Genomic DNA, 14,480 nt, shown 5'->3' on the forward strand with positions numbered 1-14,480 from the left:
CCCCAAATATATGATGCTTTGAGAGTTTCCTCTGATCTTCATCTTGCCATCAGGTCACTTCCCACCTTCCTCATGGGCTACCTGGAGCCCTCTGCTCCAGGCACCCCTCATACTGAAGTAGAGGCAGAGCGCCAGCAAGCAGCCCCAAGGGGGCAAAGCTACGTGCCCGAGGAGGGCCCAGTCAGTGTTTACTGGGACAGGTCAAGGGAAACTCACCTTCTGGGGCTCCTCCTTGGGAAGGAGTACAAGGCCCTCCAGTTGGGTCCCCTTGGGAGATGAGGGACACCTTGATCTTGGGTCGCTTGGAGGTCTTACTGCCAGACAGAGGACTGGAGGGATGGTGCCGCTTCAGCTGGACCCTAAGGTCCTCTTTCTCTGCTTCCTCCGTTTGTTCTGATGAAATGGGAACTGAGAGATAGAGCTGGGGTAAGGTCCTCCACAGTCTCACAGACACTGGTAGTCAGAACCAGTACAGGTACAGCTGTGTGTGGGGATACACAGAAGTACCAGCCACGCATGGAGTCACACTTCAAAGGCAAGGACGCCTGCATTAGTTCCACCTTGCTCAGCCCCACCTGGGGTGGAACTCCACCTTGCCCCTCAGAGAACGGCACCATGCCCATCCCTCACTCTGTCCTGGAGTTGGAAAGAAGGGGGCTCTGAGTTGGGAAAAGGAAGGAGAAGACACCCTGACCTTTCCTAGCAAAGGCCAGCCAAAACACAGAGGCCTCACCACAGTGGATCTAAGAGGCCTCATCACGGTGGATCTAAATGGTGCTTCCCAGACTCAAAAAATGTAATCATTTTCCTGTTTCAAGCCTGCCCCAGCTGGCACAGCTGGAGGGCAGGAAACATTCTAGGAAGAAGCAATGGAGGGCCAGGCTGCACAGCCTTCCCTACCCGGCAGATTTTCACAGGGCTCTGAGTCCCCCTGCTCTAGGAGCCCAGGGTTGAGGGTTTGCTTGCCACACGGAGGACTGCCACAGGACTTCAGGCTGGCTTTAGGAGCTCCTAGGCAAGGGAGCCTTGCCTAGGCATCTCAGCCAAGATACCTTTATGCCTCCTGTCCCAAAGTAACAGGGTAACAGTGGCCCATGTCACAACCTAGTCCCCAGGTCCCTTGTCCTAGGTACAGAGAAAGAGTACCTGTTCACATATAGGCTTTTCGCTCTACTGAGTCAAACAGATTCATTCTGCACATGGCTAAGCCTGGGTATCGCTCAAGCTTCCTCATAGATCCCCCTCTTTAAACCCAGAGCCCCCCAGCCCCTTGTCTTAGCATAGGCAATCAGGGGTGGGGTGGGGAGAAGGCAGCAGTTACATGAAGGTGGGGGGAGCTGGCATGGGTCACTGTGAGCTATTCCAGACCACAGTCAGGGCATAACCAGCTGGAAGGATTGCTTAGGGGATAAATGCGTCAATTAAAATCTGAATTGGAAAGAGGTTATAAACGGGAAAGGAGCTACAGTCTTATGCTGCTAAGTGGCTCGCAGCGGCCAGGATGGAGGGAGGAAACCACAGGCAGGGAGAAAAACACCCAAGGAAATGCAGGCTCACAGGCAATGGCCACAGGCACTCATGGGAGAAGCAGAGCCAAGAAACACAATAAGAGACAAAAAGAGAAAAACACCATAAGAGGCAAACAGAAAGAAAGGAGAAAAAGCAAAGACAATGGAGTAAGCAAAAGGAGTCCAGGGGGGAAAAAATTGATAGAAAAAGGCAGACAGGAAAGAACAGAAGGAAACCAAACAGGGACAAATGAGAGGCTGGGGCAGGGGAGTGGCAGAGGGAGGAGGTGAGAAAGAGTAATACTCACCAAAGAGACAGGAGGAGGTGCCGGGAGGAAGAGCTTTCCTCACCAGCATATTTTGTTTCAGAAAAGCAGCAAACTGTGCTGGAATGAATCAGAAAGAATTATAGAATCACAGCCAGCCAGTGAAAGGAGAGACAGAGAGGGAGTAAGAAAAAGATATGAAAATGTTCTAGAAAATGGTCAACAGGGGCTTTCTTTGGAATTACTGCTTTCAGCAGCTCCATGGAATCATCTATAAACTGAAAATATAAAAAAATATAAATGCACCTGCCTCATGGGGCTGTTGCCGAGATCACTGAGCCACAGCAAGTCAAGCAGCAGGAAGAGGCCCTAGCACGTAGTAAGGGCTTCATAAACGTTAGCCACCCTCATCCCCTTTGTCTCTGAGTTCAGCCAAAGCAGAAGCTACAGCTGCTGCTCACCATGATACTCTGGGTCCCATTTCAAACCCAGCTCACCAGTCAGCCTTCCAGAACTTCTTAGATTCTCGAGTAATTAATCCCCCCCTCCAGAGGCACTACAGACCACTGGCTCTCTCTTCGACAAAAGTCTAAGTGGATATCACCCACCTAGAACTTGGCTCTGGCCGCCATTTAAGAAGGTCCAGGTCGCAAAGCATCCACATGGACCCTAGGGCCTGGCCTCTTTTCTGCATCATTCATCCACTCACACTTCTGCTCCTTGTCAGCACCACTCTTAAGGACAATTTCCTTAGAGCTCTGGATTTTATGTCCTTACCCTTTGGATTCACTAAAGGAAACATGGGGGAAGTAAGCAGGTCAGCCTCCTGTCACCTCTGCTCTCTCTACTTGACAGCCAGTTCTGGCTGCTGCCTCTTCCCTTAATCTCAGTTGATACGCGCTCCTGGATACATCATCAAACACCAGTGCCCAAGAGACCTTACCACAGGGCCACTCAACTGGATCAAAGTAGGGGAGGGTAGAGCCAGTTTCTCCTTCTCTCCCTACCCAGTGAACCCTCCCTTCCCTAGAGCTTACATAGCACTCACTGATCTCCAAACTCTAATTTCAATCATACCAGTATTTCCCAGCCTAGTCTAAAACCTATCTGCAGAGACTCCAATAAACCTCACTGAAAGTTCCAGTGTGGAGATCTTAACTCTTCAAGAGCAAAACAAAAAAGGGGCATGACGCCTTTTAGGCTGCCCCAGAATCTGACGAATAAGCCAATCACCCTGCTGGCATGACCTAGAGAGTTCCCTGGTTGCAGGAGTGGCTGGGCAGGGCCTGAAACAGAAGCTGTAGCTCCCCCAATTGGGAGTTAGAAAAGCATTTGGGGCCAGTATACGTGTAGTCAGCTCACACAGCCTAACTGTCCAGAACACCAAGGCAAAGCTGTAACCAGTGGGATGATGCAGCCCCTACACACAGACCCGAGTGATGTTTCACCCAGAAAATAGCCCTCGGTATTCCTTTCGCCCTATTTTTGCCTGGACAGAAACGTGGGAATAGTGCCTCTCAAATGCCCCTGGAAAAAGCTGCAGATGCCAATACTTTCCAACTGCCATCTGTCGTCAACTGCAGAGCACAGAACTTGAGAGAGGCCACAGGGCCAGGCACCGGTACCTTGGGCTTGTTTGTGGGCCAGCACAGCTTCTGTCCGCTGCACGTGTCTCTTTAGCAGCTGAGAGCTCCCAATCTGACTGGACTTCTGGGCAGAGGCCACTGGGGTCACCTTGGTCTTAGGACTGGAGGTGGGGCTGCTGGACACACTGGAGAGATCCTGGGCAGGGTGAGAAGGACAGGAGCTGAGCCAGTTGTCTGGGTTTGACCACCAATCAGCATGTCCCTTAGAATTCCCTGGTCAGGAATTCTCCCCGTGGGAACTCACAGGCCTACAGCACTGGCCCCAGCACACAGGTGACCCTAAGAAGCCAAAATGTCAGCTCTGTGGTCCTCATTCCCCAGCAAAAGTGCCCCTTCTCTTTCCGCATTACCTCAGAGCCTGAAGGGGAGGCAGGCAGCCTGGCAGCTGGTGAGGCGGGTCGACTGCCCCTCTCAGGGACCTCAAAGGCCAGGTCCCTGCGGGCCACATCCCGGGGCTTCTTCTTCTTCTCAGCATCCTGGTCCCGAGGCTCAGCACCCACGTGCCCCTCAGCGCGAGTAAGCACACCAGTCAGGAAGTCCACAATCTCATCCTGGTGTAAAGAGAGGCCAATGCCGAGTCTTCAGCTGTGGAATACGAACTTTCCCAATAGTTCCAACTAAAACTGAATACCTTGGCTTTGGCATCGGAGGTGCCAGTCCCTCGCCATGTGCACAAAACCTGGCACAAACCCCAGCCTCAGCCAGAGGCCAGAGGAACCTCTGTGAGGTGGCGCCCTGGAGTGGCGTGCGCCACCATTCCCCCAGTGAACTCATTCTCCCCTGATGCTTTTCCTATACGTTAGCTCATTACTCTCCCCTCCCCTTCTTTCTTTCTTTCTTTTCTCTTTCTCTTTGCTTATGATTTAGGGCTACCAGAGGCCCCAGGGGATGCTCCTTACCCCTCAGAGACAAAGAGGCTGCTGCTGACAAGACTGAGCCTAAAAGGCTACAGAAGGGAAGCCTCTGAGAAAATATGCAAAGCAACTGTGTACCTGGATGCACCTGTCCACCATGCTCTGGGTCAACCCTTCTGACTTCTTCTTTGCTTTGCTTATCCTGAGAGACAAAGAAAAGGAAATGTTCACTTTCTAAATATTCCATAGCATCAAGTGGAGGTTATTTTCTACACCCAGGAAGGAAGATTATGTTAGCCCTCAGGCAGGTATTGCAACCTCTCTGAACCTCAGTTTCCACATCTGCAAAACAGAGAACCATAATGCCTCACTTACAGAGTTGAGGGATTGCACAAAAGAGCATATGGAAAGTGCTGGAACTGCAAACTCCAGAAGTGCTATACTTATGGCCTCATGAACCTCACAAGTCCCCCAACACAGGCCCATACCCCAAGAAGTTGTCAAATGACCAAGACCAGAAGGAATTCTCTCAAACATCTCTGGGTAAGAAACTGCCAAGACAGGTGCAAGCAGCTACCCGCTTTAACTCTAGTTAAAGCACACAAATGACTGAATCTCTAAGAGTGAGCATATAAAAAAAGGCGGCCCCATAAATAACACCTCTCTTTCAGTACATTTCATGGAAACATACCTAAAGGCCCTACAGGCAGCTGGCCTTGTAAGGGAGGAAGGGAAGTCTCAATAACTAAAGATGCCTTCATAAAACTCCCAAACTTTGGCTATTTAAACTCCCAAATATACAAAAAGGGCTTAATACAAATAAAATGTGTTCATACTCATCCTCAGGAAGGAACAAAATGTAAAGAAATGCCTACCCCAGTGAAACCATGATGACAAAGGCTATATTTATAGGTTTTCAGAGTATCTTCTCCCCACAAGGTAACTACTAATTACAAAGGGAAAATAGTAACTTCCCGGTGGAGAAACCTGGCAGAGGCCACCTTAACCCATGATCAAAGTTAACATCACCAGTGATAAGACATATCAATATCGTGTATCTTCTGAAGGGGTGCACTGATGGCATTGCTGCTTCTAAGGCATTGCTGCCAAAAATATATAATATATATCTTCACCCTAATAATTAAAAAATGCCAAAAACTGCCCTGGCTGGTGTGACTCAATGGTTAGAGCGTCACCCCTCACACCAAAGGGTTTCAGGTTCAATTCCCGGTCAAGGACATATACCTGGGTTGTAAGTTCAATCCCTGACCCTGGTGGGGACATGTGTGGGAGGCAACCAATCAATGTGTCTCTCTCACATCCCTGTTTCTCTCTCTCCTTCCCTCCCTCTTTCTCTCTAAAAAGCAATGGAAAAATATCCTCAGGTGAAGATTAAAAAAAAAAAAAAGACAAAAACCTACATTGAGGGACAGTCTACAAAATAACTGGCCAAGTCTTCACAAGTGTCAAGGTCATGAAAGACAAAGAGGGACCAAGCAGTATTGAATTAAAGGAGACAGAGAACCATGGCACCAACAGCAACATGTGATCCTGGACTGGATCCTGAACAAGAGACAACTGATACAATCTGAGTCTGTAGGTTAGATAACAAATCATAGCAAAGTTAATTTCCTGACTTTGATAATTATACGCTGGTTATGTAAGATGTTAATATTTGAGAAATCCGGGTGAAGGGTATACAGGAATTTTTTATACTATTTTTGCAACATTTTATAAATCCGAGTTAGTTAAAAATGTAAAAAAAAATGTTTTTTAATGCTCCTTTTCAGATTTAGTCTGAACCAGATCAGCCTATAGCTAGCCACCTCACTGGCATCTCTCCAACACTACAGCATGGGTCTCTCATAGCCCTGTGGGGCCTACCCACCTGAGGTTATCGTCAGCTCCCCCAACCACCACCAAACTGTTCTCAGCCCGAATCTTCTCCCGGAAGTCCTCCATGGCTTCAGGGTGACACTGCAGGGAATTCTGACCAATGACAAAGAGGACTGGAGTCTTCATATCCAAGAGAGGATCATCCACATCCTAAAACAAGTACAGAGCTCACAATCAGCCAGTTCATAGTCACTGAGCACTGCCCTGGCCGGTCCACTCAGGAAGTCAGCTGGGCTGCCGCAGTCACTACACACCAACTTGGGTGACACATGCACTCCCTACTCTCACCTGCCTAGCAATCAATGGTGTCCCATGCTTACCCCTCTGGGGCCATCCACGGTAAGCAGAGGGAACCCAAGGCAGACAACCGCAGTGACATACTCCATCACCGACACCTAGAAATAATGGAACAGTTCATCTCAAAGGCAATTGCCTTCCTACCCAGAACCAGAGTTGGTCCAGACATACAGCCAGTCCCATCTACTCCTTCCCGTCTCAACCCCCAGGAGTAGCAGCCATGGTGGAAGCAGTAAGAGCACAGAACACAGATGTGCCATTCTACAAGTAGCCACACCTGGAAAACTGGGGCCCTGAGAGGACCCCAGCAGAGGCTGAACCACAGGATTGGAGGTTTAATATTTCCATCCTGTCAATGCCCTAGACTAGAGGCCTCCAGCTCACTCCCCGCCCCATCCACGCTTACCAAAAATACAATCAGGAAAACAAAATGCTGCTCTTCTCCCTTAAGAAAATCTCCCCCTTTTGAACTTAATGGGTAACTCCTAGGCTCTCCAATTTCTTAGAGAATTTGCTGTCCTGGGACCAGGGTTACAAGGAGATAGCCTTCTCTCATGGCCTGAGATGTCATATTTCACTAGACCACATTAAGCAGCACAGACTTTGCTTACTTGATCCTCTCGAGAACTGGGGCTCTGGACAAGTCAAGGACACTTATGCAAACTTTTATACATGCAAATAATATGTAAAATAATAAAGGTTCCTTGATGTCTTGGAAATGGGCAGAACATGGACACAACAGCAAATTCCAGAGCTATTAAAAATTTTGCCTGCAAGAATTTTGTTTTGTTTTAGGTGGAAGAATAATGCTTATATTTTGGGGAAAAAAGGAATTTTTTTTCACAGATACATGCTGAAATACATATGAATGAAATGATATATTTGGGAATTTCTTCAAAGTATCAGCGGAGAGAAAATGGGCAGGGGTGAGACGAAAAAGCCTAGCTATGAGCTGACCACTGGTAAAGCTGGGTGAGGGCCCAAAGGGTTTACTAAACTAGTCTATTCTCCCTTTAAGTTTCCATTTAAAATTTTCCACAATGAAGCTAAAAGTTTGTCTTTTGCAGTTTAAAATGTAATTATGTAGGTCTGGCACCTAGCACTGTGCCGGAAACATAAAAGAGGACTCCACCATGGCCAGCAGTGATAGCAGCAGTATTCTATCCCAGAACAACCTCCAAATGAGGTCAGAATTACTTACGTGACAGGCCACCAGAGCTCCTGTGTTCCAGCCAATCAAGATAATGGGTTTGTGGGGGAAATGGCTGTGAATCTTTGTGGAAAGAGAAAGAAGAAAAGACAGTTAGACAGGAGGCTAACGACAGTTAGACAGAAGCCCAGAGGCTGGGTGTGCCTCCGTGAACTCAAGTAGGGGCAGGCTCACCTCCAGCACTTTGCTTCTCACGGCCCCAATCATATGCTCAAGACACTGCAGAACGCCTACCCCACTTCCATTGTTCAGCAGGTGGGTGGCTACAGGGATGACCTAAAGGAAGGAAGTGGCAGCCATGCCAGTAAAGGTTAAGTTTCAAGTCTTCTCTCAAATCTGCTTAACCTACCCTAGATTCCATCAACCCTGGATAAGCACCACTCAAATTCCAAAAGAAAAGACAGTTGGAAAACTCCATATTTAAGTTCATTCATTTTGGCCCCCCGCTGCATTTTGTCTGCTCAATCCTCTAAGACTATATTTCCACCCAGGACAGAGTTCCTTTTGTCCCCACACATACCTTGCCTAAGCAGGAGAGCTGAGACTGCCAGAAGCGGTGGCGGCGCGAGGTGGGAAACGCAGAACTGGAGGGCCCGGAGGAGGCAATGAGAATGAGCGGAGAGCCAGGGAGTTTGCTCTATGGAAAAAGAAAGCCACCAGAGAACCAGGGAATGAGAGGGTTCCTCCACGAAATCCCAAGTGTCCCCCTACCTTCTTACCCCAACCAATGCTGATCTGCCTATGAAACTCTGTTGAGCATTATACGCAACCAGTTATCAATGAAAAAAGTTAAACAAGCCACTTACTATCCTTTTGCCAAAGTTCTAAGACCAGATTTTAAAATTCCAGGACCATGGTTAAGTCCTAAGCCACCCAACTTACTGGTTTGTTATGAGAAAGCACCCCCACAGCAGGGTCCCAGGGCCTCTTCAGCAGGAGGGACAAGGCCTCAGCTCCTGCAGCCCCGGTCTTCGTGTTGGACGACACAAGCATCCGGTCAATCAAGGTAGGGATCTAGAAGCAAGGAAGAACAAAGGTGCTTCCAGTGTGAAGCAGGAGACCTGCTCACCAGCAGCAACCAGGCAGAGCAGAGCTCCACTCTGACCCAGACAGACTTCAACTATGCCTCTCAAACTTCCCTCAGGAACAAAGATACAATTAAGTGGATGGCTGAAAAGTATGCCTCCTGCCATTAAAGGTAAATGGGTACAATCCTTTGGAAAGACACCTGGTGATATGTATCAGGAAACTTAAATTTATTCCTACCCCTTCCCCAAAGGATTCTAATTCCGAGAACCTTTCCTAACAAAATATATCAGAGAGCCCTGGCTGGCATGGCTCAATGGTTAGGGCATCAGCCTGTGTACCAAAGGGTCACTGGTTCAATTACCACTCAAGGGCATGTACCTGGGTTGCAGGTCTGATCCCTGTCCCTGGTCAGGGCATGGCCATGTGGGAGGCAACTAGCGGATGTGTCTGTCTCACATCGATGTTTCTCTCTCTCTCCCTTCTTTTTCACTCCCCCTCACGCTCTCTGAAAATCAACAGAAAATATATCCTAACTCCTTGGGTTAAGATTAAAAAATATGTGTATGTATATATACACACACACACACACACACACACACACATATATCAGAGATACATGCATGTGTGCACTCACACAGGATGAGGATCACACAAAAGACAAATTCACTCTCAATAACCAAAAAACAGAAACAACCTAAATATATATATGAGAGTAGTTAAGCAAAATTATCTACATAATTCAATATTAAGGGTTAATTCAAAATGTTTTTAAAAATCTGTAGTAACATAAGGAAATAACTTTGCTAAAATGTTAAAGATAAAACAGAAAATGTAAAAATTATCTCTATTCAGAAAAAAATGTTAATATGCCAAAATGTTAACAGTGATCTTTATGGAGTTATGGCCAACAGACACATGAAAATATGCTCAATATCACTAATCATCAGGGAAATGCAAATCAAAACTATAATGAGGTATCACCTCACATCTGTCAGAATGGCTACCATCAATAAATCAACATACAACAGTGTTGGCAAGGATGTGGAGAAAGGGGAACCCTTGTGCACTACTGGTTGATTGTAAATGGTGTAGATGCTATGGAAAACAGTATAAACTACCACATGATCCAGAATTTCCACTTCTGGGTATTTATTCAAAGAAATCCAAAACACTAATTCAAAAAGATAATGCACCCCCATGTTCACTGCAGCATTATTTACAATAGCCAAAATATGGAAGCAACCTAAGTGTCCATCAGTAGACAAACGGATAAAGAATATGTGGTACATACACACAATAGAATATTACTAAGTCATAAAAAGGAAAGAAATCTTGCCATTTGCAAGATAGACCTAGAGGATATTGTGCTGAGTGAAATAAGTCAGTCAGAGAAAGACAAATGCCATATGATTTCACTTATATGTGGAATCTAACAAAACAGAATAAATGAAAAAACTAAACTGAAACAAACTCATAGGTACAGAGAACAAACTGATCGCCAGATGGGTGGAGGATTAGGGGATGGGTGAAAAAGGGGAAGTGATTAAGAAGTACAAGTTGCCAGTTATAAAACAGTAACAGGGATGTCAAGTACAGCATAGAGAACAGAGTCAATAATATCATAATGACTATGTATGCTGTCAGATGGGTAGTATACTAGACTTTTCAGGGTGATCACTTTGAAAGGTATATAAAAGTCTAATCACTACAATGTACACCTGAAACTAATATAATATTGTAGGTCAACTATAATTTTAAAAATAAATAAAAAGTAGTTAACAACAACAAAAAGAATGTGAAGGGCTTACTCTAGGCACAGATAGCCTGAAGTCGAGGGTTCAAGTACGGAAGGAAGATACAAGGCTAGAAACATAGGGCCAAACCAAAAAAATTTTCACCACCCCCTTTCTTAGTTCCTTTTTTTTTTTAAATCCTCACCTGAGGATATGATTTTATTGATTTTAGAGAGAGGGGAAGGGAGAAAGAGAAACATGGATATGAGAAAGAAACATCAATCGGTTGTCTCTCATACGTTCCCTGACTGGGGATTGAACCCGAAACCTAGGTGTGTGCCTTGACCGGAAATCGAACCCACAACCTTTTTGGTGTACGGGACGATGCTCCAACCAACTGAGCCACCGGTGGGGGCCATTTCTTTGTAACTTACTCTATAACTCTAAGCCACTCAACACCTTGAGGCAGAGGATCTGATCTGATTAGACTTTAAAAGCTTTCATGAGGCAGTGGAGTACACCTCTGGAAAAAAAAAAAGCCTTGCAACTCACTTTCTGTCAATACAGAATGCTTAGAAATCATTAATCAACAACCAACTTCTCTGTGAGAGCTAAGCTGACCAAGCTTCCCCAGTCTTCCCAGCTTTGCATCTCTCTCAACAGACAATTAAGAGGCTGGGTCTACATCTTCTCTGCTCCCTTCACAAGGGATCTAATGGTGAAAGGGGCTGGGCCAAGAGCAAGATACCATCCACCAGCATTTTCATCCAGCAGGTAACACTAAAAGTTCCGGGAAACAAGCAAAATATTTCTTGTGAATATGACAGTCATGGGAAAATAAGAGTCTGATGGAACTACTGCTGAAAGCACAGCCTGGCGTGGACAGCACCTCAGTCTGGGGCCCTCACTGACTGGTACTAGAGTGTCCTTAGCCATTCCTGCTAGTCCACATGGTGACCTGGCCGCAGCAACTGTGCACACCTGTGGAGTCCCCCCAGAGGTCTGTCACGCTCATAAAACCTGGACACCACTTCATTCACTTGGGAATGTTCAGACTATAACTTAAATAAGGAAGCAATGCAAACTTCCTTACAAGGGGGAATTACACTGCAGTCGTGCTGGCCAAGGCAGGCACTAGCAAGTGGGATCCTGGCGCTACCAGCACTCTCATCCGTGGAGCAGGCGCCAGTGTTACACCTTTTACATGGGTAGAGTCTGTGAAGAACATTTCAAATGCCTGAAATACTCTTAGGCTGCCCCTCTCTTCTGGGTCCCATCTTGTCCCCACCCCCCACCCACCATTCACCTTCTGGGCCCAGGTTTCTACTATGGAGCAGCAGCAGCAGCAGCAAAGGGGACGGCTAGGGCTAAACTTTCCATTTGTCTCTTTCTCCACTAGAAAAGAGAGTCTATCAGAGTAGGGGGCATTTCTGGTTTGCCCACCCCAGTGCCTGACATATTATAGGCACAAAATAAATTATTTGTTGAATAAATTACTATCAAATTTCCTACCAGGAATATCATTATTGCATCTAGTCCTGAATTTTATTTCTGCACTAAAACAGTCTGCTTTTGCTCTCAAACTCAGCCTCCTTCTACTGAAAAGCAGATAGAAAACAATGAACCTGAAAATTTGGGGGTAGTACTGGGGGAAGCTGTTGGCCAGGCAAATTATAGCAACGAAATGGGCCAGCTTTCCACAAAGAAGAAAGAAAAACTTAAGGGGAAAAAAAGTCAAGAACTGAATTAATCCAAGCTGTCTGAGGCTACTTTGGAAAGGAGTAAAATGCTCTAAAAATTTCAAGAACCTATAAGCTTATATAATTGTTAACAGTCGCTGTGGGCTTACTTGGCCAAATTTTGTGCCAAGTACTTTATATGGATTAACTAATTTAATTTTCATAGAAACCTTAGATAGATATTATTATTGGCCATGTATTAGAGATGAGGAAAGTGAGACACTAATCCAAGATGAAATAGTTCACTAGTGATTGTGATGAGATGAGTTGAGCCAGGCAGTATGCCCCAGAACTGGTTCTCTACCACACTGAACACAGTCCAGAGCAGTACCTGAAATCACAAGAAACTGGAATCATGAAAACAAAACAGTTTAACTTTGTGCAATACTGTCCCAGTGAGAAAGCAGAAAAATGTAGATATGCTTTATAGAGAATTATTAAAGTCAAAGTGTTGCTACTGGAGGCTCAGCCCATAATGAGGAGAGACTGAGTCATGAATGCCCCTCCCTGCTCTGGACACCTCCCCATCTCCCACCCTTGCACTCTGAGTTCATGGGTCTGCTTCTGGTCCCTTCTCAACACTCTTGCCTAGTAAACCCTTCATCTTCTCTGTAATAATTCAATTCTTTTCTCACCTCACCTCAGAGGTGACTCAAACCACAAGCTGCAGGGCTGGAGAGGTTACAAGTGTACTATGGTTTTCAAGCCCACACTTCATCCTGGAGCCAGCATGGTTGAAGACGTTTACACCAGACGAAAATGTGAAATGATACCATGTCTCCTATTTTAATAGCAAACCTGGCAGATTCAGTCATGCCCTCCTGCTAACCAAGCAATGACCTTGGCGACCCCACTTCCTGAACCCACAGCAAAGGCAGACGCCAATCATAGCCTTACCTTCCCTTTCAGCGTCTGCAAAGCATCCAGGTAGGCCGCCAGCATGGGTAGACTCAAGGTCTCCACTAGGGTGGTATGCAGCCACTGGATCAGCTTGGTGTCCCAGCTCACACTTGCCAGGGCCTGCCGCACTCTCCTCGCACACTTGTCCACTGCAACGCGACGTAGCACTGGCTCATTGCAAGCCTGAAAGATGGATATGGACCAATAAAACATGAGGTCCACCTTGTCAGCAATGGGGGAGGGGGACACACTGTGGGCAGCTTTCTGGAGTCTCACCCCTTCGTTGGCCAAGCGGGCAAGCCGGTCAGACTGCAGAGCTTTGAGGATCTTGTTGAATAGCTTGTTCTGGGCCATTGTCCAGCCCGTTCTGTAAGGGAAGCTCCGAGGAATTAAAGTCAACCCTGGGAACACTCCATGCATGTACACTGTACAAGGATTATGGCATGTCTTGTGTTCCCACTTAGGAATAGCATACCTTGAAGTAGCTCTGCCTAAGTCCATGGAGCTAAAGCACAAGACCGAGATTCTGGTCCCAGTCCTGCCAATGAGCCACCTCAGCATACACTCGTATTAATAAATACACTACAAGTCAAGTCAGTCACGATGAAGTCTTTTTAGTGCTAGCCAAGCTAATTATTTACCTAGTGGCTAAAATAATCCACGGTTAAATAAAAGCATAGCTCCATTGCACAGACACATTTGAATTTCACAAGATTAGTATTTCACACAAAAAGGCACACAAGATGAGCAAGCATTTTAGTGTACTAGAACCCCATACTAAGATAAAAAGCCTATTTAAATTAGCTTCAGGAATAGAAATATAACAAGTGAAGTAGCTATTCTCCCACCTTTCTCCCTTTTCCACCATGTATTTTTTTTCTTTCTGTATATCACCCAATTAACAAATTTAATTTTTAACGTCTGCACCATGTGAGTTAACACTGCATCATCTCAGCACAGGACACAGGCATACACTTCTACCCTGCTTGTGGATGGCGGAATGTGCCCTCCTCGAACTCAGCTGTGAACCCCTGCAATTAGAAACCCATCCCACTGCCCTGCCCCCACCTGTCATACCCTGCACAGTGAAGTGGAGCTTACTGAAGTCCCCCTCCACTCCACTCCTATCAATCTTAATTACTCTGAGACCCCAACACTGGGCAGTAATCTTCCTAAAGACACTGAGAGAAAGGTAATAGAAGATGCCCAATTAGTATTTGTTTACCAAATCTCCCAGCCATAAAATAAATTAGTGATAAGATTACCTTTAAAAAAAATTTTAAGTAGGTGCCAGACCCAAATGAGAAGCTGGAACAAGACCAAGGTAGCAGTTCAAACCAGCGGGGATAAAGGAAGTGGGGCCAAGACAATAAGTAACCGAATAGGAAAAGAAACCCTGGGC

The 14,480-nt window shown here is 46.1% G+C and overlaps 1 protein-coding gene across 7 annotated transcripts in view; it reads right to left on the reverse strand.

Annotated features, from left to right (window-relative positions):
• Nucleotides 1-14,480, reverse strand: part of KANSL3 (KAT8 regulatory NSL complex subunit 3) — a 36,960-nt gene that overhangs the window by 10,069 nt on the left and 12,411 nt on the right. For 4 of the 7 annotated variants that reach the window (XM_081156880.1, XM_081156879.1, XM_081156878.1 and 1 more), the window contains exons 4-16: nucleotides 13,355-13,445; nucleotides 13,076-13,261; nucleotides 8,560-8,691; nucleotides 8,198-8,314; nucleotides 7,852-7,953; nucleotides 7,669-7,740; nucleotides 6,491-6,565; nucleotides 6,163-6,320; nucleotides 4,413-4,476; nucleotides 3,771-3,971; nucleotides 3,400-3,556; nucleotides 1,817-1,894; nucleotides 217-408 (exon numbers count right to left, since the gene is read on the reverse strand). In XM_081156880.1, coding sequence (XP_081013006.1) covers nucleotides 217-408; nucleotides 1,817-1,894; nucleotides 3,400-3,556; nucleotides 3,771-3,971; nucleotides 4,413-4,476; nucleotides 6,163-6,320; nucleotides 6,491-6,565; nucleotides 7,669-7,740; nucleotides 7,852-7,953; nucleotides 8,198-8,314; nucleotides 8,560-8,691; nucleotides 13,076-13,261; nucleotides 13,355-13,445 — 1,625 coding nt within the window. The remainder of the gene's footprint in view (nucleotides 1-216; nucleotides 409-1,816; nucleotides 1,895-3,399; nucleotides 3,557-3,770; nucleotides 3,972-4,412; nucleotides 4,477-6,162; nucleotides 6,321-6,490; nucleotides 6,566-7,668; nucleotides 7,741-7,851; nucleotides 7,954-8,197; nucleotides 8,315-8,559; nucleotides 8,692-13,075; nucleotides 13,262-13,354; nucleotides 13,446-14,480) is intronic. The other 3 variants (XM_081156883.1, XM_081156882.1, XM_081156881.1) reach the window with 1 other exon arrangement.

This window comes from Miniopterus schreibersii, assembly GCF_964146895.1.
Source record: "Miniopterus schreibersii genome assembly, chromosome: 13".
NCBI classification, from domain to species: domain Eukaryota; kingdom Metazoa; phylum Chordata; class Mammalia; order Chiroptera; family Miniopteridae; genus Miniopterus; species Miniopterus schreibersii.